General features: G+C 55.5%; 1 protein-coding gene across 3 annotated transcripts; it reads left to right on the forward strand.

Moving 5' to 3' along the window:
* The first annotated feature begins 98 nt into the window (after positions 1 to 98).
* LYPLA2 (lysophospholipase 2) lies at positions 99 to 22,196 on the forward strand. Of its 3 annotated transcripts, none has more exons than XM_075909123.1 (10): positions 99 to 381; positions 7,670 to 7,776; positions 13,317 to 13,348; positions 15,101 to 15,166; positions 17,748 to 17,795; positions 18,002 to 18,072; positions 18,346 to 18,419; positions 18,723 to 18,824; positions 19,042 to 19,218; positions 19,782 to 22,196. In XM_075909123.1, the coding sequence occupies exons 1-10, from the start codon at positions 288 to 290 to the stop codon at positions 19,830 to 19,832; spliced, it is 822 nt and encodes a 273-aa protein (XP_075765238.1). In that variant the 5' UTR covers positions 99 to 287; the 3' UTR covers positions 19,833 to 22,196. The 3 variants fall into 3 exon arrangements, with proteins under 3 accessions (XP_075765238.1, XP_006130552.1, XP_075765239.1); XM_006130490.4 differs by lacking the exon at positions 99 to 381 and adding an exon at positions 687 to 814; XM_075909124.1 differs by lacking the exon at positions 99 to 381 and adding an exon at positions 7,340 to 7,362.

Below are 22,196 nucleotides of genomic sequence, written 5' to 3' on the forward strand. Positions count from 1 at the left end.
GTGGGTGCTCACAGCCCCGCTCTGTTACGCGCAGGGAACCGCGCTCCAGCAGCCCCGCTCCCTTCCCTCGCCGGCAGGGGGGGCCGAGCCCGTGCGCGGGGCGGGGAAGGCGGCTCCACGCAGGGGCCCGGTGGCTGCGGGCGGGCCGGGGCCGGGGCCGGTGCGCGAGGTTCGGGCTCCAGGCCCCGCTTCCTTCGCTCGTGGCCGCCCCGCGGGGGGGGACTTCCCGCCCCACGCCGAAGGACCAAGATGGCGCCCCCTGCGCCCCGCTTCCGGGGTTCAGTGACATGCCTGCCGTCACTTCCGGGTTACTGACCCGGGCCGGCGGAAGTTCCGGTCGGGGGAGGCAGGAGAGTGTGGGAGCCGGGGAGCGCGAGAGAGGTGCGGAGCGGGACGGGTCGGGGGGAGGGGAACGGCTTACTGTGGGGGAGGGGCTATAGCGTGTAGCGGGAGGCTGCCCTATGGGGGGCGGAAAAGCCCCTGGTGCCGTTCAGCTGCGCGGCTGAGGGGGCGGGGCGGGGCCGTGGGTGGGATGAGCTGCTGGAGAGGCCCCCGCCCAGGGTGTGGCCAGACAACCCCAGCATCTGCCCCGGCGGGGGGGTGGCTCCCTCGCTGGGAAGGCGGGAGAAGGGCGCTGCGGTGGGTTCTTGGATGTTGGGCGTTTGTCTGGGGAGCACAGGGTTGGGGGGTTCAAGCTCTGTGGGGTGTTGTGCTCCTGGAGATCAATAGAGGGCAGTTCAATGGACTGTGTATGATCTAGGGAGGTATTGTGTTTGCCTGTGAGCGAGGGGAGCACATGGTGCCTCAAGATAAGGTAAGTGTAGCGATATGCTATGGAGATAATATCCATGGAGAGAAGATAGTGTAAGCATGTTACTACTTCAGCTACAGGAGGGAATCGGGTGGGTCAGTGCACAGACATTGCTGGAGACAATTCAGAGAAGCATCCAAACCATAGCAAGCACCATACATGATACCACGAGTGTTGGTCATCACCCAGTACTCAATGAGGAGGCAAGGCAGAAGAGAGAGCGAAATGTGTGTCTGGATGAGATTGGAGAGGAGGGATACAATTGCTCTAGATCAGTGTTTCTGAAAGTGTACCGCAGAAACGCTTTAACTGGCCTCCCCAGTCTGTTTATATACCAGTGCCACGGCCACGGAACCTCACGGCTCCTATTGGCTCCATTTCATCCTTTGCAGCCAAGAGGAGCTGTGGGAAGCGGCATGGGCCAGGCTACCACTTCCCATGGCTCCCCTTGGCTGCAAAGGACGAAACGGAGCCGTGAGGCTCTGTGGCTGTGGCGCCGGTACATAAACAAACCGGGGAGGCCAGTTAAAGTGTTTCTGAAAGTGTTTCTGTGGTACACTTTCAGAAACACTGATCTAGATGGCTAAGGAGGCTCTCTTGTACTTCAAGTGCTCAGTCTAGGGAAGGAGGCAAAAAGGAGTCTGGTATTGATTAGGAGATCAAGAGAGAGATGAGGGGGAAATAGCTAGGAGACTCTTAAGGAGGTGTAGGGAATCCGCTGAACGGGAGCTGTATTATAGATTATCCATGCGTGAAGCACTTTTTTGGGTTTTAGCTAGGGGATGTGACAGTAATAAACCAGTGCTGGCAGGATATCCATACTGGGGCCTGTGCAGTGCAATATGTTATTAGGCCACCTGTACAGAACATTTAGGCCAAAGTCTCTTTCACAGTCCATAGTCTGCAGCTGAGTACGTCACAAGAATCCCTGCACTTTTGCTGCAATTGGCTGACTGTTCAAGAGGATCAGAGAGAGGATTTGAGGGGGATGGTCCAGGTGAGGTTTGAGATGCATCAGCAGGGATGAAAAGTAAGAGAAGTGATTAATAAGTGGTGATGTTGGCTAGTATTGCAGGTCATGACAGAGGTGTACTGGCAGAGTGCTTTGAAGAGGCCCAAGACTGGAATGGGAGATGCCTAGGGTGCATTGGCAGAGCTGCCTGAGGGAAACTTGTAGCGTGACTAACCATTTATTAGAAGTTTCAGGGTGTAGCCAAGTTAGTACAGGATAAACTTAAAAACCAATAAAGAGTCTGGTAGCACTTTATAGACTAACAAAACATGTAGAAGGTATCATGAGCTTTCGTGGGCACAGCCCACTTCTTCAGATGATCTGGGTTTAATCCCTTGCTTTCTCAGGTTATGGAAAGGTGCTGCAGAGCAAGGTACATTGTGAGGAACATTTTGTCTGTGTTTCTGAGATGGCACTTCAGGCAGCATGTTCTGTAAGGTGGGATGCCTGTGCTATGCTAAAAAGAGCACATTCAGTGGATCTATAGATGGGCATGAGCATTAGTGATTATTTTTATTGTTCAGTAGAAAGGATTGGATTAGCTAAAGAGGACTGAATTGCTTTGGATAAAGTAAGACCTGGTGCAGGTTGTTGCCACAAGGTCTGAGTGAACCTTTCCTGGCCAAATTCTATTAAGGAGAAAGTAAGTTTAAAAGTTCTGGGGCCAAATTCTCCCCAGATGTAATTCTCCTAGGCTGCGTCTAGACTGGCATGATTTTGCAGAAATACTTGTAACGGAAAAGTTTTTCTGTTAAAAGTATTTCTGCAAAAGAGCGTCTAGATTGGCACGGATGCTTTTGCGCAAAAAGTGCTTTTGCGAAAAAGCATCCGTGCCCAGTATAGACTCGCTTTTGCGCAAGAAAGCTCCGGTGGCCATTTTAGCCATCAGGCTTTCTAGCGCAAAAAATTAAGGTGCCTGTCTACACTGGCCCTCTTGCGCAAGTGGGCTTATCCCTGAGCGGGAGCATCAAAGTATTTGCACAAGAAGCACTGAATTCTTACTTTAGAACATCAGTGCTCTTGCGCAAATTCAAGCGGCCAGTCTAGATGCACCCCTAGAGTTACATGAAGGATGAATTTGGTCCATAGTTTTTTAAAGGGTAGGCTCTGACAATCTTATCTTTTTGTTTTATGTGGCGACTAAGAATGCTGCTTTTGCTTAATTAGTTGAGTGAATCAAAACTCTACACTCAGAGGCATTTCTCTGACTGCATCTACTTCCGAAAAACATACCTGCTCAATTCCAACGTTTCAGGGAATGGTCTAGGTATCAATTTTGGTAAGGATCAGAGAGCTGGAAAAGCCTGATTTGCAGACTGCCCCTTTGGTGCTGAAGGCAGGGCAGACTCACTGGTGCCCTCTGTTGCTTCCTGCACACATGACAGACAGCAAGTTACATTTCACTGGTAGTATAAGATGAGCTGTGCACCCATTCAGCTGCCCAGAGACTGGCCCCTCATCCCTGAACTCTGTCCATTTCCTGCTCTCACCAGGCACTTCAGTCCCAGCTCTAGACAGTTTTCCTCCCTGGGCCCCTCTCCCTTTGTTCTGGCAACCCCCATCTCATGGTCCCCACCCCACTTAACTAACACACAGAGTTTGGCCTAGATGAGCAATGAAGTGTGCAGCTCTCTAAGGGTACGTCTAGACTACGTGCCTCTGTCGCCAGAGGCATGTAGATTAGGCTACCAGACATAGGAAAATGAAGCAGCGATTTAAATAATCGCCGCTTCATTTAAATTTACATGGCTGCCGCGCTGAGCCGACAAACAGCTAATCAGCTGTTTGTCGGCTCAGCGCGATAGTCTGGACGCACGGGTGTCGACATCAAAGGTATTTGTCGACCACCCAGGTATGCCTCCTGGGATGAGGTTTACCTGGGTGGTCGACAAATACCTTTGATGTCGACACCCACGCGTCCAGACTATCCACATCAGCGCGGCAGCCATGTAAATTTAAATGAAGCGGCGATTATTTAAATCGCTGCTTCATTTTCCTATGTCTGGTAGCCTAATCTACATGCCTGTGGCGACAGAGGCACATAGTCTAGACGTACCCTAAATGATAACAATTAACATATTTGTTATCTTTGTTACTAATAAAACGTGATGCTTTTAGAAAGGAAAATAAAAACTATTTACAACCTTTTCAGCGTTTATACTATTTCCCCCCTGCCATTTACCCCCAAGTTGAACTTTGAAAATAGACTGGTCAGCTTCTCCTTTCATTTCTAGTCCCGCTGTCTCTCGGGTCTCATGTCAGAGCATAATATCACAATGGCTGAGTGATGGCTATTCCAAGGGTCTGTTCAAATTTAAACAAAGAGCCGTATTCATTGAAATTTCTCTAATCTTGACAAGGTCCCATTTTACATTTTCGTTAATTTACTTGTTCTTGTTTTGCATAAAACACATTTGGGGGTGCCTTAACTTCTTGTTTGTATGGCTGCCTCCGCACTAACTCATCGGTCAGAATGTTGGGGGCAATGGGCTATTTTTCTGACATTTGTGACCCAACTGAAGCCATAGAGTTTTGAAAATTTTAGAAGAGTGCTTCCTCAAGGTTCCCAGCTCAGAGGTGGCTGAATATAATGGGTGTGTCTCTAAACTACCATGCCCATCTGTTAGCTCCTCACTGCCTGTGAGAGCAGAGTAGGGAGGAATGGGGTGGAGTTCTTAGCCAATCTAGGGAGTATATTTTAACTGATCCATGTGTAACCCAGAGGTACTGAGACCACAGGCAAGGGAGAATGAAGTCAGCTCTACAGCCTTACCTGAGAGCCTATTAGCTCATGCTGTAGAAGCACATGGCTTTAGCGCCTAAGGGTTTCAGGTTCAATCCCTCCTGCCAGCCACTGTGGTCTGTCAGCTTTACAAGTGGGGGCTCAACTGGGAAGGCTCAGGATGTGCTTTGTTAGGTTGGGGAAGTAGGTAACCTGCATACCTTCTGGGTGTGGTACACTGTCCCATGTAGTGACTCTGAGACCACTTCCAGAGAGAATCAGTCTGCTCTGCAGCCAGCTGGCTGTTAGCTCGTGCAGTAGGGGCTTATGTTCTACACTCCAGAAGTCCTAGGTTTGATTACCACTGTTGACGTTACATAAGCATCCATCCTAGGTTCCTATAAGGCCCCCATTTCCATAGTACCTAAGTGCCTCACATCCTCTAATGTACTCAACTAGTGACTGCTCTCTGGACGGGGACCATTAGGCTATACTGGGGAGACAGACTTGGCTCTGCTGTGTTGTCATCCACCTTTCTGGACAGTTCCTCCCCACTTGTTTCTCTGAGCATGGGAAATGCAGTAACGCATGGGTTCAGTCTCTGTCACTGCTTATGTGGCATTTGGGCTTAAGGTGCCACATCTGATGAGCTCGTTCTTTCATTATTCGATTAGAGTCTGGAAGCCTAACTGTTCACTGGTCTGCAAAACGAAACGAGTTTGGTTGATCTTGGCTTAGTTCTCCTGGAACGGGTTTCAGCTTGGGATATGAAATCCTGTTGAATTGGTTAACTGGTTAAACACAAGGTTTAACCAGTTAAGCAGTTAAAAAGAGAGAGGTGTGGGAGCTGCCCCCATTGTGGCCAGACTGGAATGGTCCCCCCGCTGCAGACAGGAACTGCTCTGGCCAGCCTGGAGCGCCCCTCCGCCTGCAGCAGGCCCCATGAAACTGGAGCAACACTCTATCCGCAGGGCCGGCCCACAACATTTTATCACCTGAGATGGAGTCCTCAAAAGACACCCCCATATGCACCAGCAGCAGACACAATTTTCTATACTCTGGGTGCTAGTTTCACCCCCCACCGTCTGGCGGCTGCCTCAGTTTGCCTCATGGTAAGGCCAGTCCTGTCTACCCGCAGCAGGCAGGGAGCTGCACCAGCCCCCACCAGTTAACCAGACACTTGTTAAGGGGGTTGCTTACAGGTTAACCTTTCACGTCCCTAATTTCTGCATTCTCAAAATCACTGGCACAGTTGGCTCTGAATGGCACCCATCTGGACAGTGTCAGCAGAAAGGGCCATGACTCTCTCCAGGCTGTAGCTAAGAGATGCTGGTGGAACAATATGAGGAAGTGTCCTGTGTCCATGCTGCACACAATATGGATGGCTGGGATTTTCAATAGCTGGCACCTTCTGCAAGCAGTGAGCCTGCTTAGTAAGGTTAAAAGTGCAAATGGTGTTAGCCTGATGGTGGCTATTAACAGATGCAAAGATTTTGAAGGTGATGTAGCTGTAATGCCAGCAGAGAGATGTTACTTGTTTTCTATCCAGCTGGGTCTGTGGGCGTAACTCTGTAACAAAGGGCTGCCTGGTTTATTAGCATAGCAAAATGTGTGTCACTGGTCTGCTGGAAAAGCTGAGAGCAGCAGGCAGAGCCTGCTTTGGAGCCCTTGCCTGTTGTGCCTTGTAGTCCTCATGGCTTCCGTGACAGCCACAGAGGCACGTGGAGCCCGAACTGGCCCTCGACTCCTGCATTGTTCCCTGTGAGATCAATGACCATGACCTTAAGGTGCAATGGAAAGGGTCAATTTTAGTGGCCTAATCAGCTGCCAAGGTAGAGAATGCTCACTGATTTCTGACACCCGCGCAGCCAGAGTTGAGCTGATGATCGGATTTTCTGTTGCAATGAAATATGATCAGATGCTTCTCCCAGAGGCCTCCTCCCTGGAGAGCCTCTCAAGGCCCTTTAGAGGATGCTGCACAGAGCCTTGCTCCAGGCAGAAATGGGGAGACGAACCCGTGCCACAAGGTGCCAGGCAGTGATCGTCAGAGGGGATTATTAAGGTTGCACTTATCAGTGAGAGGTCCTCAAGAGGGACTAGAGATGATGAAGTCTGGGACCTGTTTCCTGCCCTCACTTCTAACACTCCCCCAACTCCAAAAACCTTAATTCAGAAGTGCTGTTTGCTGCTTCCCAGCTTTGCACTTTATCTTATGTTTTTATGTGCATTCCCCTCTGTACGAGGAGGCAGGCACTTTGAAACTAGGTATTATGAGCTAGGGATGCAAAATACCACTTTACCGGTTAAATGGGGTCCTAGGCAGGGGACTAGTTGTAGCTGCCTCTGGCCCATGGAGGACTGCAGGCAGGGGTCTGTTCCCGGGCCCTGGTTAACTATTACCCAATAAGCATCACCTGGTAAAAATGATGCTTACCAGGTCACCAGTTACCTGTTCGGATCTCTATTGAGCTCTCTTGCCTTTCCTGAGCCTGGAGTTTGACTCCATATCACCCTTTCTTAGCAACCACGGTGTGATGCATTATGAGTTGTCCAGTCAGGTCAGTCTAAACCTGGAATTGGTTTGATTATGCCACTAGAGGTGAGCTTGGAGACCCATAAGTAATCTGACTACTGAGGCTGGAGCATGTTAGTCACTATGCGACCAGCGTGCATGACATTTCTCTCTGCGAGGGCACGTACGCAGGGTTTATCGGAAAGGTGATTGCAAAGTTCACTTCCTTTTTTCTGCATGTTCATTTCTTGTGAAAGCTGCGCAGTGGAGAGCTCTGGAGACCAGATCCCAGTTAGTCCAGGCAGGTGCGGTACAAGCTTCTCTTGTGTCCCACAATGTCCCTCACAGCCCTGTCCTGAAGGGAGCAGCCGTAGGGAAAGAGAATAGTGTTGGTACCATGGCTACTCCGAAGTGAATTGAGCTCTTCCACTCCTGTTCCACCCAGGCCTCAGCAGCCAGCCATCAGATGGCAGCAGCTTCTCGGCACCACTGTGCTTAGCTGGCTTTGAGCTGGGATGCTCATCTGTCAGTATCAGCCTCGTCTGAAACAAACTGCCAGCTGCTCAGACTGGAGCTGGGATTTACAGCTTGATTTTTCTCTCTTCCCCACAGGTGCCAGCTGTTGGAGTCCCTTTCAGTGTATGTGTGGTAACAATATGTCTGTCCCCCTCCTTGCTGATGCGGTGACTGTTTCAGGGGCAGAACGGGAGACTGCAGCGGTAAGGATGGGCTCTGCTGTAGCCTGGGTTGATCAGGAAATTAACTGGCTTTTTTTCTTTCTCGCTGTTGATATTAAATGCAAAGGAGGGACAGTAGCCCTCTAGCTTAGGCTCATCTTGAAATAGTGAGCTCAGAGGGGCAGCCTCTGTAAGGTTCAAGGTGTCTCCATCTCTTGAAATGAAAAACTTATGCTGCTGTTTGCATAGGACCTGCCCCAAACCAGTGTGCTCTCTTGTGCTCGCTGGGAACACGTAGCTAGCTGGCTTTAAACAGGCTCCCCACAAGCATCGGATCCACCCGCCCCCTCTGCTGCTGCCTCTGATAGAGAGGCAGTAGTGTGAAGGGGGCAGGCTGGAGCTAGTCCTAGGGGGGGTTGGCTTAAAAGCCAGTTCCCCCCCAGCACTAGCTCGGTAGTGTGTGGAGAGGGGAGGCTGCCACGAAGCAGCCTCAGTCCATGGGGCAGTGTTTCCCAATTTTATTTGGCCGAGGAACCCTTTTCAGCTTTTCAGAATTTCAAGGAACCCCTAGGTTTGTCAAGCAAAGAAAAAAAAAGAGAGAGGGACCCACCTATTCATGAAAATCACATTCCTTCCCCGAGACCCCCCCACCCACCTCCCTTCCGTGAGGCCTCATCTGCTCTGTTCCCCTCCTCTCCATCACTTGCTATCCCTAGCCCTTATACCTGTCTCAACCTAGTGAGAGTGAGGAGTGAGATGGGAATGAGGGATTTGGGGGTGGGAAGGGGTGAGAAGTACAAGCTCTGGGAGGGAATTTGGATGCAGGAGAAGGGGCTGTTGACTCAGGGAGGGGGCTCTAGGCTGGAGAGTGTTGGGTTCAGGTGAAAAGTTGGGGTGCTGAGCAAGCCAGGGCTTGTGGATGTGAGGGTGCAGGAGTTTGGACTGGATATGTGAGGGACTCAGGGCAAGGAGTTTGCGAATATGATGGGCTCAGGACACAGATTTGTGATGTGTGGATGGGGCAGGAGAGTTGTGGCAGAAGATTGAGGATGTGGGGGTGCAGGAGTGTGGGGATGTAAGAGGCTCAGGACAGGGGTTCCAGTGTATGATAGGCTCAGATTTGGGGTCAGGTGGTGCAGGAGTGTTATGATGCTACAGTGAAATGGGGGTCTGGTCCCAATTGGGGTCTTGTTGGCCTGGCTTCATTTTTAAATAAAATATTATGTCAAACTCAAAAGGTTTAGCATTGTCTTTATATGCGAGAGGGGTGAGGAACCTGTTTTGAGTCAAAGGTCACTGACCCACAGAAAAGTCAGTTGGGGCCACACAAGTGAGATGCAAAAAACAAAACAAAAACCCCCAAGCCTCACTAATGTGGTCCCAGATGTGCTGGTGGGGTAGGGGACAGAGTGCTAGTGGGTGCTGGGGCTGGGCAGAGGGTGCTGCTGGGTGGAAGGATGCTGGCTCAGGTGGCAGGGTGCTAGGGCAAGGTGCTGGGGCAGGCAGGTGGCAGGGTGCTGGGTTCAGGGACATGGTCCTACTGGGCACTAGGGTGACTGGCAGGGTGCTGGGAAAAGGAACAGGGTGCTGCTGGGTGCTAGCATGGATGGCAGGGTGCTGGGGCCAGGGCCAGGGTGGTGCTGAGTCTTGGGGTGTGAGGCACGGTGCTGGGGCCAGGGCGGTGCGAGGGTGGATGGCAGGGTTGCCAAGGAGTGGGATAGGGATGGGGTGCAGGATCTGGGAAGGAGGTGGGGGGCGGAAGGGGACAAGGTCTGGGTGGTAGGTAGGGTGCAGAAGCAGGCTGGCTGTAGGGTGTTTGGCCCGGGGGAGAGAGCAGGAGCAAATTGGGGGTAGGGTGTCTGGCTACGAGGGAGGGTGCAAGGAGGGGACTTGGGTAGGAGTTGGACCTCCCTGATCTGGCACCCTCTGGACCTGACTGGTCCCAGATGAGGAATTTTTGGTCCAGGGGAGGTAATTTCAGGACTCCTGGTCCCCCCCCCCCTTCCCCCATCCCCACTAGGCTTCTTTGCACCTCTATCTCCTGCAACCAAACTGAGCTGCCCACCCCTGCTGGTTCCCTGCATCTCCCCCAAAACCATCCCTCACAATCCAAGGGAGTGCAGCACCAGTTCCCTGCAGCCCAGCTGAGCTACCCGTCTGTTCTGTATGCCCTCCCCCATCCACCTCAGCCCAGCTGAGCCCTGCACTGGTTCCCTGCAAGCATCTCCCACAGCCCAGCTGAGCTGCCTGTCTGTTCTGTATGCCCTCCCCCATCCACCTCAGCCCAGCTGAGCCCTGCACTGGTTCCCTGCAAGCCTCCCCCACAGCCCAGCTGAGCCCTGCACTGGTTCCCTGCAAGCCTCCCCCACAGCCCAGCTGAGCCCTGCACTGGTTCCCTGCATGCCTCCCCCACAGCACAGCTGAGCTGCCCGTCTGTTCTGTATGCCCTCCCCCATCCACCTCAGCCCAGCTGAGCCCTGCACTGGTTCCCTGCAAGCCTCCCCCACAGCCCAGCTGAGCCCTGCACTGGTTCCCTGCAAGCCTCCCCCACAGCCCAGCTGAGCCCTGCACTGGTTCCCTGCATGCCTCCCCCACAGCACAGCTGAGCCCTGCACTGGTTCCCTGCATGCCTCCCCCACAGCACAGCTGAGCCCCGTTTCCCTGCACTTCCTCCAAGCCCCGCAAAACTGCTGAGCCAAGAGCCGATTCCCTGCCCCTCCCTCCCCTTGAGTCTAGCCCCAGTTCCCGGCACCTCCCTCCTCCTGCAGCCAAACTGAGCTCTGAGCTCCACACACACACTCCCCAGCCCAGCCCAGCCCAGCTCCCCAGACCTCCCCACTCTGCAACTCAGCTGAGCTCAGTTTCCCTGCACCTTCCCCCAAACCATGTAGACATGCTGAGCCAGTGCTGATTCCCTGCCCCTGCCTTCCTCCCTCCCCTTGGCTGTGTCTACACTGGCACGATCTTGCGCCAAAGCGGCCGCTCTTGTGCAAAAATTTGCTGCCTGTCTACACTGGCCGTGTGTTCTTGCGCAAATACACTGTTGGTCTCATGTATGAAATCAGGGCTTCTTGCGCAAGAACTACGATGCTCCCGCTCAGGAAGAAGCCCTTTTGTGCAACTATTCTTGTAGAAGAGGCCAGTGTGGAAAGGCAACATGAATTTCTTGCGCAAGAAAGCCCTATGGCTAAAATGGCCATCGGCACTTTCTTGGGCAAGAAAGCTTCCACACTGCCATAGATGCTCTTGTGCAAAAGCACAGCTTGCACATGGCAGTGTGGATGTGTTTTTGCACAAGAACTCTTGCACAAGATGTTCTTGCGCAAGAAACAACCAGTGTAGACAAAGCCTAAGAGTTTCCTCACATGAGCAAAATGAATTTGTGTTGTGCACCAGTATTGAGTTCATGTGGCTTGTTTGGATGTGCCACCCAAGTTATTAATAAATATTTTTAAACCTCTACCTTTTCCCTCTGCTGCCATGTCTCCTCCCCTTGCTCCATCAGCTCCCCTGGTGCCTCCTGCCCCCCCACTCCTCACCCTCCTTTGCTGTCCTGACTCCTGCTCTTCTTACTGTCCTCAGCCCTCCTGCAACCTACCCCCCCTCCACCAGCCCTTCTCTCCTCCCTGTGTCCACTCCTCCAGTAGCCCCACACTGATCATGTGAGCTACCCCTCCTCATCCCCTCTCCTAACACTTCCCTCTCCACACCCGCCCTGCCTCTCTCCTCTGGTGCTGGTCCCTCCCCTGCAGGTGTCTGCCCTTCTGCTTCACCCCAGAATCCCCTGGCACCTGCACCCTCCTGGTGCCTCCCCCTTCCCTCACTGCCCCGCCCCCTTTTTCCCTGATGCCCACCCCCTCACCACCCTCTGCCACCATTCCCCTCATGCCCCTGTGCCCTCACATGACTTGCTCTATCCCGGCCTTCCTCATGCCCACCCCTTCTTTCAAGCCTTCTCCCAGCACCTCCCCTCACCCATCTAGCTCCCAATGCCCTTACTCTGTCCTCTCCCAGCATCACCCTGTCCCCCTCCCACTGACACCCCCCCCTCCTGCCTTTTTCCTCATTGTCTGCACTTGGCCCCCTGGCATATGTCTCTTCTCCACCTCTGTCCCTTTGGTGCCTTCCCCTTCCCCTCCGCCTCTGCACAAGCACCTTCCTCTCCCAGCCCTTCCCCTTTCCCTCTGCACAAGCCCCTTCCCTCCCTCTCCTGTACCTTCTGCCTTCCACTGTGCGGGGCCGGAGTCTGTGCTCTGTCCCCAGACTCCGAACTCACAACTCAGCCATGTGGCGCAACACAGCGCCCAGCAGGTTTAAAATCCCGGGCCGTGATGTTACGTCACGTCCGGGTGTCTCCCCACCCACTGGTTTGAGCACGCTGTGCAGGGCAGCAGCAGCCCGCAAGGGGGAGCTCAGTGAAGGTTGCGCATGGCAGGGATGGGACCGGGACAGGGGAGAGACGCTCTGGGGCCAGAGTGGGAGGACACGCGGAGGGGGAGGGTCAGGACCTGCTCCAGCTCCAAATATTGTTGGAGCATGAGCACCACGAGCCCACACAACTCACCGCCCACGCCTCTGCTGGCTAGCCAGCTCTCTCTCTCTTTTTCAGAGGGGGCGGGGGAGCGCCGGCTCCTCGCGGAACCCCTAGGTTTGCTCCGTGGAACCCCAGGGTTCCCCGGAGCACCAATTGGGAAACACTGCCATGGGGGGTTCGATCTCCACAGACACAGGCTGCTCTGCATCCCATGGAGCAGCCTCTGTGTTTAGGAAGCTCGGACCCCCCCACAGACGGGCTGCTGCCACCCTGCCCTAGTGCCTCTGTATCAAGGCAGCAACATGGGGCAGCAGGCAGCCAGTCCATGCAGGGAGCATGGACCAGCTCTGCCTGCCACCCCACGCTTCTGCTTCTGATCCAGAGGGGGAGCAGTGCAGGGTAACGGGGCTCCCCGGAAGTGGGGCTGGGAGCGCATTGGCTGCTGGCCCCACCTCCAGGGACTATTGAATAGTCAAGTAACCGCTAAGATGTCATGAGGTTACGTGATTATTCAATTACACGATATCTAACATTCCTATTGGAGCTGGGTTCTTAACTCCCATTTGTGCCTTCTCAACCTCCCATGCCAAGTTCCAAGGCAAACCCTTCGCCCTTGCTGGCTGCCATTAAAGAGAGCTCTCTTGCTGTCCCAAAGTCAGCAGTTTCAGTTTGGTCTTGCTATGGAATTGGAGGAATAGACCTGTCTCTGGGGGGCCAAGCCACACGCATTGCTGCAGGGCTGTCTGGCTTTAAAAATCCCAAGTGCTGAGATTTCTGCCCTCCTGAAGGAGATGGTAAATTGTTGGGGAGCATCAGCCCAGCCGTCATGGCTTGCTAGAGCCGGTGTCCATGAATCAGGTGCCTGTCCCGACTGAGTGCATCATTCTGTCGGCAGAGCCATGTGATTAGCTTGAGTCATTTCTGGTTGGAGTGTTGCATGTCCTTTTGTTTGTGACAATGGCCCCACTCAGTGCCCGGCATGGCTGCTTTTTCTATCCCAGACCTGCCTCCCCACCTCTGGCTAACACCTTTGTTTTCTCCTTAACAGGTCATTTTTTTACATGGGCTCGGAGACACAGGGTGAGTATTTCTGGAGCACGGGCTCTTGTCTGGCTATAAAGTGATACTCCTGCAGTCCATGGGATTTGAAAAGTGCAGTGTTTGGGGGCAGCACAGAGCAGAGATAAGGCTGATAAGCCTGTTGGATTTATGTTATTTAAGTGTATGGAGATTGCTTCCTTGCTTGTTTGGCTGGGGCGTGGAATTGCTTGTCCCCAGATGGGGAAGGGATGATAAGAGCTTAGCTAGTTCACTGGTGCCTTGATTTTTCTGCGATGTGATCCCGTGACCTGACTGTGGGGATCTCTGGCCAACAGCTGCCTGGCTTTAGCTTTCCTATGGATGGTTTCCAGCGTTCTCACAGCAGTCAGCTCTCCTGTCAGGAGCTTTTTTTTGAAGCCTAGTAAAGTATAATCTCATTTTACATTACCCTGTGGGGGCAGGAGTAAATTCTGTGCCTAGATAGGCAAGTGCTTTATTGTTTATCATGTGAAGAGGACTTAAGGTTACTGAAGACTGCTGCATATGCAGAGCTTCTACCCCTCCCATACCACTAGTGTTACACTGCATGGCAGGTGTGCTCTAGGGCTCTCTGCTGCTTGGCTTTGTGCTGACAGAGTTGAGGGTCATGATGCTCAGGCAGAGGGATTGATGGCATGGCCAGACTCTTCAAAACCTATTGCCAGTGCGCAGAGCAGAATGGATGGGGATCCGTGCCCCGCCCCGAGGGCAGCCAGGGTACTGAGCAGTTTTTTATGTCAATGTGCAGAATGGCTTTTGTTATATGCACCATATGGAGATGGCGTATGACACGGAGTGGGATGTGCCACACATCCCCTCCACATTGGTGTGCATAACAAAATTCAATCTCCACATGGATAGTCTGTGGTGGGGGTGGGCCTGAGGAGTTTCAAGTGTGGGAGGGGATCAGTGTTCCCTGTAAGCTGAGCTCTTGGGCAGCCACCCAGGAGAGATGCAAATGCTGCCCAGCTGATTAGCAGAGCGCCCACAGCCGCCAGCGAGTATTTCTAATTGATGGTGCACATCTGCACATGCCTTGGTGCACAGTTCACATTTATTCCACTCATGGATGGAAAAAGGGAACATTGGAGGGGATTCAAGGTTGGGGGATGAGGGCTCTGGCTGGAGGTGTGGGCTCTGGGATGGGGCTGGGCTTAAAGTGTTTGGGGTGCAGGAGGGGACTCCAGGCTGAGGTCAAGGGGTTTGGAGTGTGGGAGCAGGCTCAGTCAAGCTTGCATGGTGGCAGGGACTCAGAGCTAGGGCAGGGGTTTGGGCTGCGGGGCACTTACCTAGGGCAGCTCCTGTTCAGTGTGTGGAGGGAGGGAATAGGTGGCTCTGTACTAACCCGCACTTGCCTATGGGGACAGCTTCCCAGTGCTCACAATGATGTAACTCCAGCCGGGGGAAAGGAACTGCAGTGCACTGGAGATCTCCCCCAGCAGGAAGGGCTGGCTCAGAACTCAAGGGCTTTATGGACTGCAGTCCTGGGCTGAGGGGCAGCCCCCCATTAGCCCTGAGCCTTGGGGTGCAGCCCCTAACGCCCCTTTTTTAATCTGGCCCTGCTGCTGAGGCAGGAGGAGCTCATGTCTCCCCCAGCTGCATGGGGCTTATTAGGTAGCAGCCTGGCCGCACAGCTTAGAGGAAGCCTTGGTACCCAAGTCTGGCTCTGTGGCAGTGACGTGGCTGTGATGGGTGGGGTACTAGTATACGGGAGGTACCTGGCCTCACAGTCTGTCTCCTTTCTCGCATTAGGCACAGCTGGGCTGATGCACTCTCCTCCATCCGACTCCCATACGTGAAATACATCTGCCCTCATGCGTAAGTAGAGTCGCTGCCCCTGTTGGGAGTGCAGGCGAGGGAGATTCTGAAAGGCTGCAGCGGGGGCTTTCTTACCAGGTAGTTGCTGCCCTGAATGGGATTTAGAGTTGGAGCCTGCCCCACTCTGCTGCTCCTGGCAGGGCTAAGTCTTCCTGCTCTGAGCTGGCTGGGACGGGTGGTGCCTTCGCGCAGACCTTGTTCTGCTGAGAAGGGCAGTGCTGGTGGCTGTAAAGTTGTTCCTCTTCTTTGCCCCATCATCTCCTCCCACTTCCCATCATTGCTATGGACTTTCCCCAAGAGCTCGTCTTTCCCACAGTAGTGGTGAAGCTTTCAGGGGTGCTACTGCAGGGTGGGCTGCTGAGTTGGGCGCACACCCACCATACCTTGTGGGATGGATCCAGGCAGCTGCATGCAGACAAGCTCAGGAATAGAATCTGGGACCTTGGGCTGAAAATCACAGGCCTCCCACCTGAGCTGAGGGAGATTTGGTATCGGCTCCCATCCTCTGTAGGCTGCAGTCGCTTGAGGGCAACATGCTCTCTGTACTGGAGTAAGCCTGATGGTGAATGCGGCCGAGGGCGAAGTACACACAGGCCAGTGCCGAAGGAAGGACTGGAGCAGAGCCAGTGCTTGTGAGGTGACATGCCAGAAAGGCATGTGTCCAGTGGTCCCTGTAAACTGAGAGCTTGGGCGGCCGGCCAGGAGAGACTTGTTGCCCAGCTGATGAGCAGAGCGCCCGCAGCCTTCCACGCTCAGTAGCAGGTGTTTCTATTGGCAGCAGCATCGGCACATCCCTCAGTGCACATAACAACATTTATTCCGCATATGAATGGAAACAATTAGAGGGAACACTGCCTGTGTCTCCAGCTCTCTGGTGGGGGGCAGCCAGTTAAGCCAACCTCTGCTCTGCTGGGCACTTGGGAAGGAGGAACAAGGGATTCTAAAACAGTCAAGGAAAATCTCCCTCGCTCTGCAGGCAGCTGGCTCCCATCCCCTCCAAACTCCAAGGACTGTCCCCCAGTCTCTGCTTGGAGGCAGAAAGTTGGCTTCCGGGCAGAACTGTGTAATGAGTGAGATGCTGCTGCCCAGGTCTGACTTCCCTGTCCTGTGGCAGCATTGAGCAGGCAGAAGCACAGGGAGGCCCCTTCTCTGAGCAGGCCATGGTCAGTATAAAGCAAGTAGCGCCTGCCAGGCCCTGCGCGGCCCTAGCGCAGACGCCCCAGCAGCTCCTGTTTTGCTGCCAACACAGATGTGCACTCACCAGTCCCAGTGAGCAGAGACTCTCCGGTCCTGGGCATCCTGCCCCAACGGGATGGGACTGAGCAATTGCTGCCTTGTCACCATCTCCCCAACTCGGCAGCAGCAAAACAAAGCCAAGGGTAGAGCCACTCCCCGAATGGGCTGCTAGGCAACCGCGCACAACATTGCCTGCTGCAGGAGGGATGCTGTGTCATGGGTAACCGTGCCAGTGCTAATGGGGCTGAGAGCCTGAGGCACATGGGGAGAATCGACAGGAGAGGAGCCCAGCCCGGGCAGGGGGTACTGCATGTGGATGGGAGGGAGAACCAATTGTGCAACCCCAGCAGGGTGATTTCCCAGGGCCACCTGCATTGGGTGGTGGAGGGGGTGAGACCCTGGCAAATGTTGCCCCTCCCTGGTGAAGGCGAATGCCTCCCCCTAGGCAGTGATCCTCTAAGGCAGCGATGGGGAACCTAGACCGGCGGGACCCCGAGCCTCATGGGCTGGATCAAGGCAAGACCCTTCTGCATCCAGCCCAGGGGCTCTGCCTGGTGTGGGGAGGAAGCTGCTCTGGACCAGAGCAGCAGCGCAGAGCAGCTTTGTCTTCTATGCTGGCTTGTAGGCTCCTCCCCTTTGTTCCCATTGGCCAGAATTGATGGGGGTGGAGTCTGCAAGTCAGTGCAGTGCCACCTGTACCCCCTCCCCACTGGAGCTGCATCAGGTAGGCGACCCAGCCTCTCCCCCTCACACCCAGACCCCTCCTGCACCCTAGTCCGCTAGCCCCTCATCTTTGGCCCCACCCCAGAGCCGAGGGGAGCCTCACACCGTTTACTAGCCCTGGCCCCCAAAAGAGCTAATGTGGCCCTGGGGGGAAGCCCTGAGCTTGCCCCCTTCCCATGGGGCTGTCGTGCGAGGGGAGCCTTGGTGCTCAGAGCTGCATGAGTGAGGTGCCTCCCTTTTCTCTGATTATCACTTGGAGGGCCTTGCCCAGGAGGGGTTTTTCCTCTTGTGTGGCCCCTGACTGATTTTTCTGGAGTCAGTGACCCCGATCAAAAAAAGGTCACCCCCCGCCCCCTCCCCCACCGCTCTAAGGGAATCCAGCTAAACCCTATTCTGCCCCATGAAGGCAGGATGCTCCACAAGGGGGGGCATGACTGGCTTCCTTCACTTCCTGCTGCCTGGAAGCTTGCTGGCTAATGTGCCCTTCCCAGGCAGCCTCTCTTGGCTGGGTCCCTGGGGGGATAGGTCCAGGCTTGCCTTTCCTGGTGAGGATCGGACATAGAGCCTCACTCCACCCCCCAGGTTGCTTCTCTTGTATTTGAATCTCTCTCTCTCTCTGCAGGCCCAGGATCCCTGTAACCCTCAACATGAAGATGGTCATGCCCTCCTGGTCAGTCGATGGGACTGCTGGCGGGGGATCTGTGGGTGGGATCCTGAGCTAGTTGCAGGTGGGATCAGGGTGTCTCTCCAGCCACTCGTGGAGGAGAGGGGTAAGGTAGGAAGGGGGATAGCTGGGGTGACCCCAATGGGAGAGAGTATCTGGCCCCATCGACACTGGCTGAGCGAGGGGCTGAGCTCTCTCGTGTTCCCTCGCAGGTTTGATCTGATGGGGTTGAGTCCAGACGCGCCTGAGGACGAAGCTGGAATCAAGAAAGCAGCTGAAAACAGTAAGCGATGGGCGTGGCCGGTTGGGCTGTGGGCCTTTCCTCAGCCTCAGGCTCACCCTGTCTACAGCCCTGTTCCACCCCAGCTCCTCATGGCCTCTGGCTCCCAGCCCGGTCTGTCCCCACTTCTGCCTTTGCCTCTGCTCCGCCTGTCTTTCCCCTTGACCATATCTCAGGCTTCCTGTGCCGGTGGCATCCACCCTTTGTGGAGAACACACCTAGGGCCGTGGCCTGTGCAGATCCTGAGCTGACCCATCTCTCTCTGGCTTCTTCCAGTTAAAGCAATTATCGAGCATGAGATCAAGAACGGCATCCCAGCCAAGCGCATCGTCCTCGGGGGCTTCTCGCAGGTAAGCGCCATTGGTACGGGCAGGGGCCAGGGACTCGGGTCCAGCCCTGCTCTCCCATGGGAGCGGCAGCATTGCCTGGCTCCGGCTCCCTGGCTGTGTGTGTGCAGTGTGGCAGCTGGGTGGTCTCCGTGGCTTCCTCTGCAGGGGGGGCCTTCCCCTGGTCCTGCCTCTCGGGAGGTTGGTGCATATGATTATAGGCTGGGGGTAGGCCCCTGACTTGCACTGGGAGGGGGGCTCTTCTCTCTGTGCCAGGCAGCTCCAGCAGCGTCTCCACTGCATGGTGCTGTGCTTGCTGTGTTCCAGGGCGGTGCCCTATCGCTATATACGGCGCTCACCTCCCAGCACCAGCTGGCTGGCATCGTGGCTCTCAGCTGCTGGCTCCCGCTGCACAAGGCCTTCCCTCAGGTACCTGCACGCTACATGTCTCTTGCCAGGGCGCCAGGGGGTTGTGAGGAGATTTGGGAGCGGGTGGTGGATTGCGGAGCAGCAAGCACCCCAATGGGCGGTGGTACTGGGGGTGATGATGTGGATAGACCCTAGCCAGGACACTACTGATTGCTGTCTGCTCCCCAGCCAGGCGCCCTGCCCTGCCTTACCCTAAGCCCTCTCCTTTGTGCTGCAGGCAGCAAGCAATGGTGTGAACAAGGATATCGCCATCCTGCAGTGTCATGGGGAGATGGACCCCATGATCCCTGTCCGCTTTGGAGCCCTCACTGCCGAGAAGCTGAAATCTGTCGTCGCCCCTAGCAAGGTTCAGTTCAGAACCTACCCTGGAGTGATGCACAGCTCCTGCCCGCAGGTCAGTCAGCAGCAGGCGCAGAGGGCTGGGGCTGGGGGCAGAGGCACTGTGCCTGATCGTGCGGGCTACCCCAGAGTCTCCGACCATGGAGCAGCTTGGGTCCACCCTGGACTGCCGTTCCCAGCATGCAGTGCCCCCTTGGGCTGCACTCAGAGGGCTTCTTGGCTCATGGTGCGTCGCAGGCTGGGGTCTGTGCTGTGGGCAGGCTCGTCGCAGGCTGGGCTGCAGTGGCCTCAGCTCACTAGCCTGGGATGAGCATGGTGCCCTTTGCGATGAGCTCTGGGCCCTGATCTTCCCTGGCCTCAGAAGGCAGGAGGGCATCTCAGCTGAGGGCCTGGGGAGGCCTAGAGTTGAATGAACCTGGGGAGCACCAGCCCCTGCTTCTGGTTTGGCTGGCGGCCCTCATTTGGGTTGGGGACTTGTGCTTGGAGCACCCGACTTCAGCACTGTCTGCAATGGGCTGTTGGAAAGCCAGACCCAGGTGCTGCCTGCACTCTACTGGCCTACCCCTGAGGGGCACTGCTCTGCGGTGCCTGTGACCGACTTGCATGGTCTGTGTGCAGGAGATGATGGCGGTGAAGGAATTCATTGAGAAGCTGCTGCCCCGGATTTAAATGGAGCCACTCGGGACTGTCACAGGGAAAGGACACAGGGTCACCACCTCTGATCTTTCCCCCTTCTCCTGTCAGCTGCAAACGGAAGCCATGGCAACCAACCTCAACTCCAGCTGTTTTCCCTTCCTTCAGTCCCACCCTCGCCTGTCTCTTCTGCACCAGGGACCCTCAGTCCAGTGGGGTGCTGCTCCCTGGGGCTCCCTGAGTTGAGTGTGGAGCTGTTTAAGGTACTGCAGAGACTGTCCAGTGTGGCCTTATTTCTTGCTCTTTCCCCTGGAGAGTTTTAAGCCCCTTGATTTTCCTGTATTACATTGGGCTGTGGGGGTGGGCTGCCAAGGCCTCTTGCCTGTTACAGTATTAGCAGAGAGTCCCACTGGGCTCCAGGGGGCTGCTGGCCCACACTCCGCTGGGCGTGAGCGCCTCAGAAAGCTGCCTAGAAGAGCCCGCAGTGGGGAGCAGCGCACATGGCCTGGCAGCAGCTGTGCAGCCCTTTGGTCTCCATGGTGGGACAGTTCATGGCAGCCGTTTGTCGAGTGTTACATTGGGATGGTACCTTAAACTCTGCCCCCCCCCCCGGCAGCATCCGCCTGTGTTCTCCATACCCCCCAACACGCACACCCCAGGCAGGAAGGCAGCCACTCCGCTGTTTCTGATAATCAATGGATTCCTTCTGCTGTATCACAATCGGCGCCTGTGTGGGGCCATCTCAGCCCATGGCTGCACCTCATCTCCGCACTGTAGGACCCAGACAAATCACTGCCGTTTACCCCCGCTCCCCCAGTGTTTCCCATGAGCCCTGCCTGGGGCACGGGCCCAGTCACCAGTGTCTCTGGCTGCGCTGGCGCCTTCCTCTCACAGCAGGGTGGGTCGGGTGGGAGGGCAGAAGGCGGCTCCAGCTGATGCCCTTGTTCTGGACAAGCTAGTTGCAGGAAGGAGGCTTGGTCCTGGCCTCAGCCTCACACCAGCATTTGCTAGTGCCCAGGCCCACTCAGCTGCTCTCATCAGACCCTTTGTTCAGGCACCTGCTGTAGCACCTTGTCCTGCTCCCCAGGGGGCTGCCAGTCTGTGAGCCCCCGGGGGGGGGGGGGGGGGGGAGGGGGCAGTTGCTGCTACACGCAAGTAACCCCCAGGGCTCTGCACACTTGGCCACATGCTCGAGGCTGCTGGGCAGGGCCGCGTGTCCTTGTGAGCCAGGGGTGGCATTGCCCATGTGAGGCGTCCCCCTCAGGAGGCTGGCTCCTGCCTGCTGGCACAGGACCAGTGGACCGTGGCATCCTATGGCTGGAGTTCCTTGGCAGGCCGCCTGCAGGGCCTTAGAAGAGCCACGGTCTGCTCTGCCCCACCCCGCCCCTTCCAGCACCATGGGCCTCTTTCCTCCTCCCTCCCCCAACTCAGCTGCAGCAGCCCCTAAGGGGCCTGGCAATCAAGCTGTAAATGTTGTTTGAAGAACCCTTTTCTGCTAAGGGCTGAGTTCCTTAGGCCACCTGCAGTTGCTGGTTCCATCAGCTGAGCCCCTCCCCCTCCACTCCATAGCTGGCAAGGCCTTTCTATGGCCAGGGTAAAATCACATTGGGGCTGCCATTGTGCTGGGGGAGGGGGGGTAGCAGGATGAGAGGCTCTTTCTGAGTGGGACAGAACCATCCCCCTCCCTGCTCTGGAGTCCTAGGGCTGGCCATGTGTGCTCTGTGGTGGGGGGAGGGGGAGGGGGAGGAGACAGGGCCGGCTGGTCACTGGGAGCATTGCTACCTTCCCCTGCAACTGACTCATCCCAGGCTAACGGGACACCCCAGGGACAAGCATGAGGCCTGGTGCCCTTGGCTGGGGTGCAGCTGCAGGCAGGCGCCAAGGGGGCCAGCACTACCCAAAGCAATAATCCTCACTTGACTCAGTTGTGGCTGCTTGCATGGGGCAGGGGTATTACGGGGCCACTAGTGCTGCTCACTGGGGGGACAGTCTGCCTGTTTCTCCGCCTTGGGTCTTTTTAAAGCTGCCATCTCCCCAGGCCAAGGCCTGGGCTAGCAGGGAGGGAAAAATGCAGCCTGGCAGCTGCACCACCTCTGTTGGACCCTGCAGTGGAATATTCCGCCTCCTGGCTGGCAGGGCCTGCCCTCCTGTTCGTTCTTTGTATAGTTTGGTTGAAAGTCCAGGGCTGTTCTCACAGCATTCCGCAGAACTGCTCTCTCCCTGTGAGCAGCAACTTCCTTGGGCTGGGGCCCCTGCTGAGGACGGGGGAAGGGGGTGGGCAGAAAGCAGCATTGATCATTCCTCAAAATGGCTTTTAGTTCGGTCTTCCTTGGCGTCTGTGTTGGGGGAGGGTTTGTGTTCCACAGCGGTGGCTGTGAGTAAAGTAAACAAACCTCGCAA

Source organism: Pelodiscus sinensis, chromosome 25 (genome assembly GCF_049634645.1).
Source record: "Pelodiscus sinensis isolate JC-2024 chromosome 25, ASM4963464v1, whole genome shotgun sequence".
NCBI lineage: Eukaryota > Metazoa > Chordata > Testudines > Trionychidae > Pelodiscus > Pelodiscus sinensis.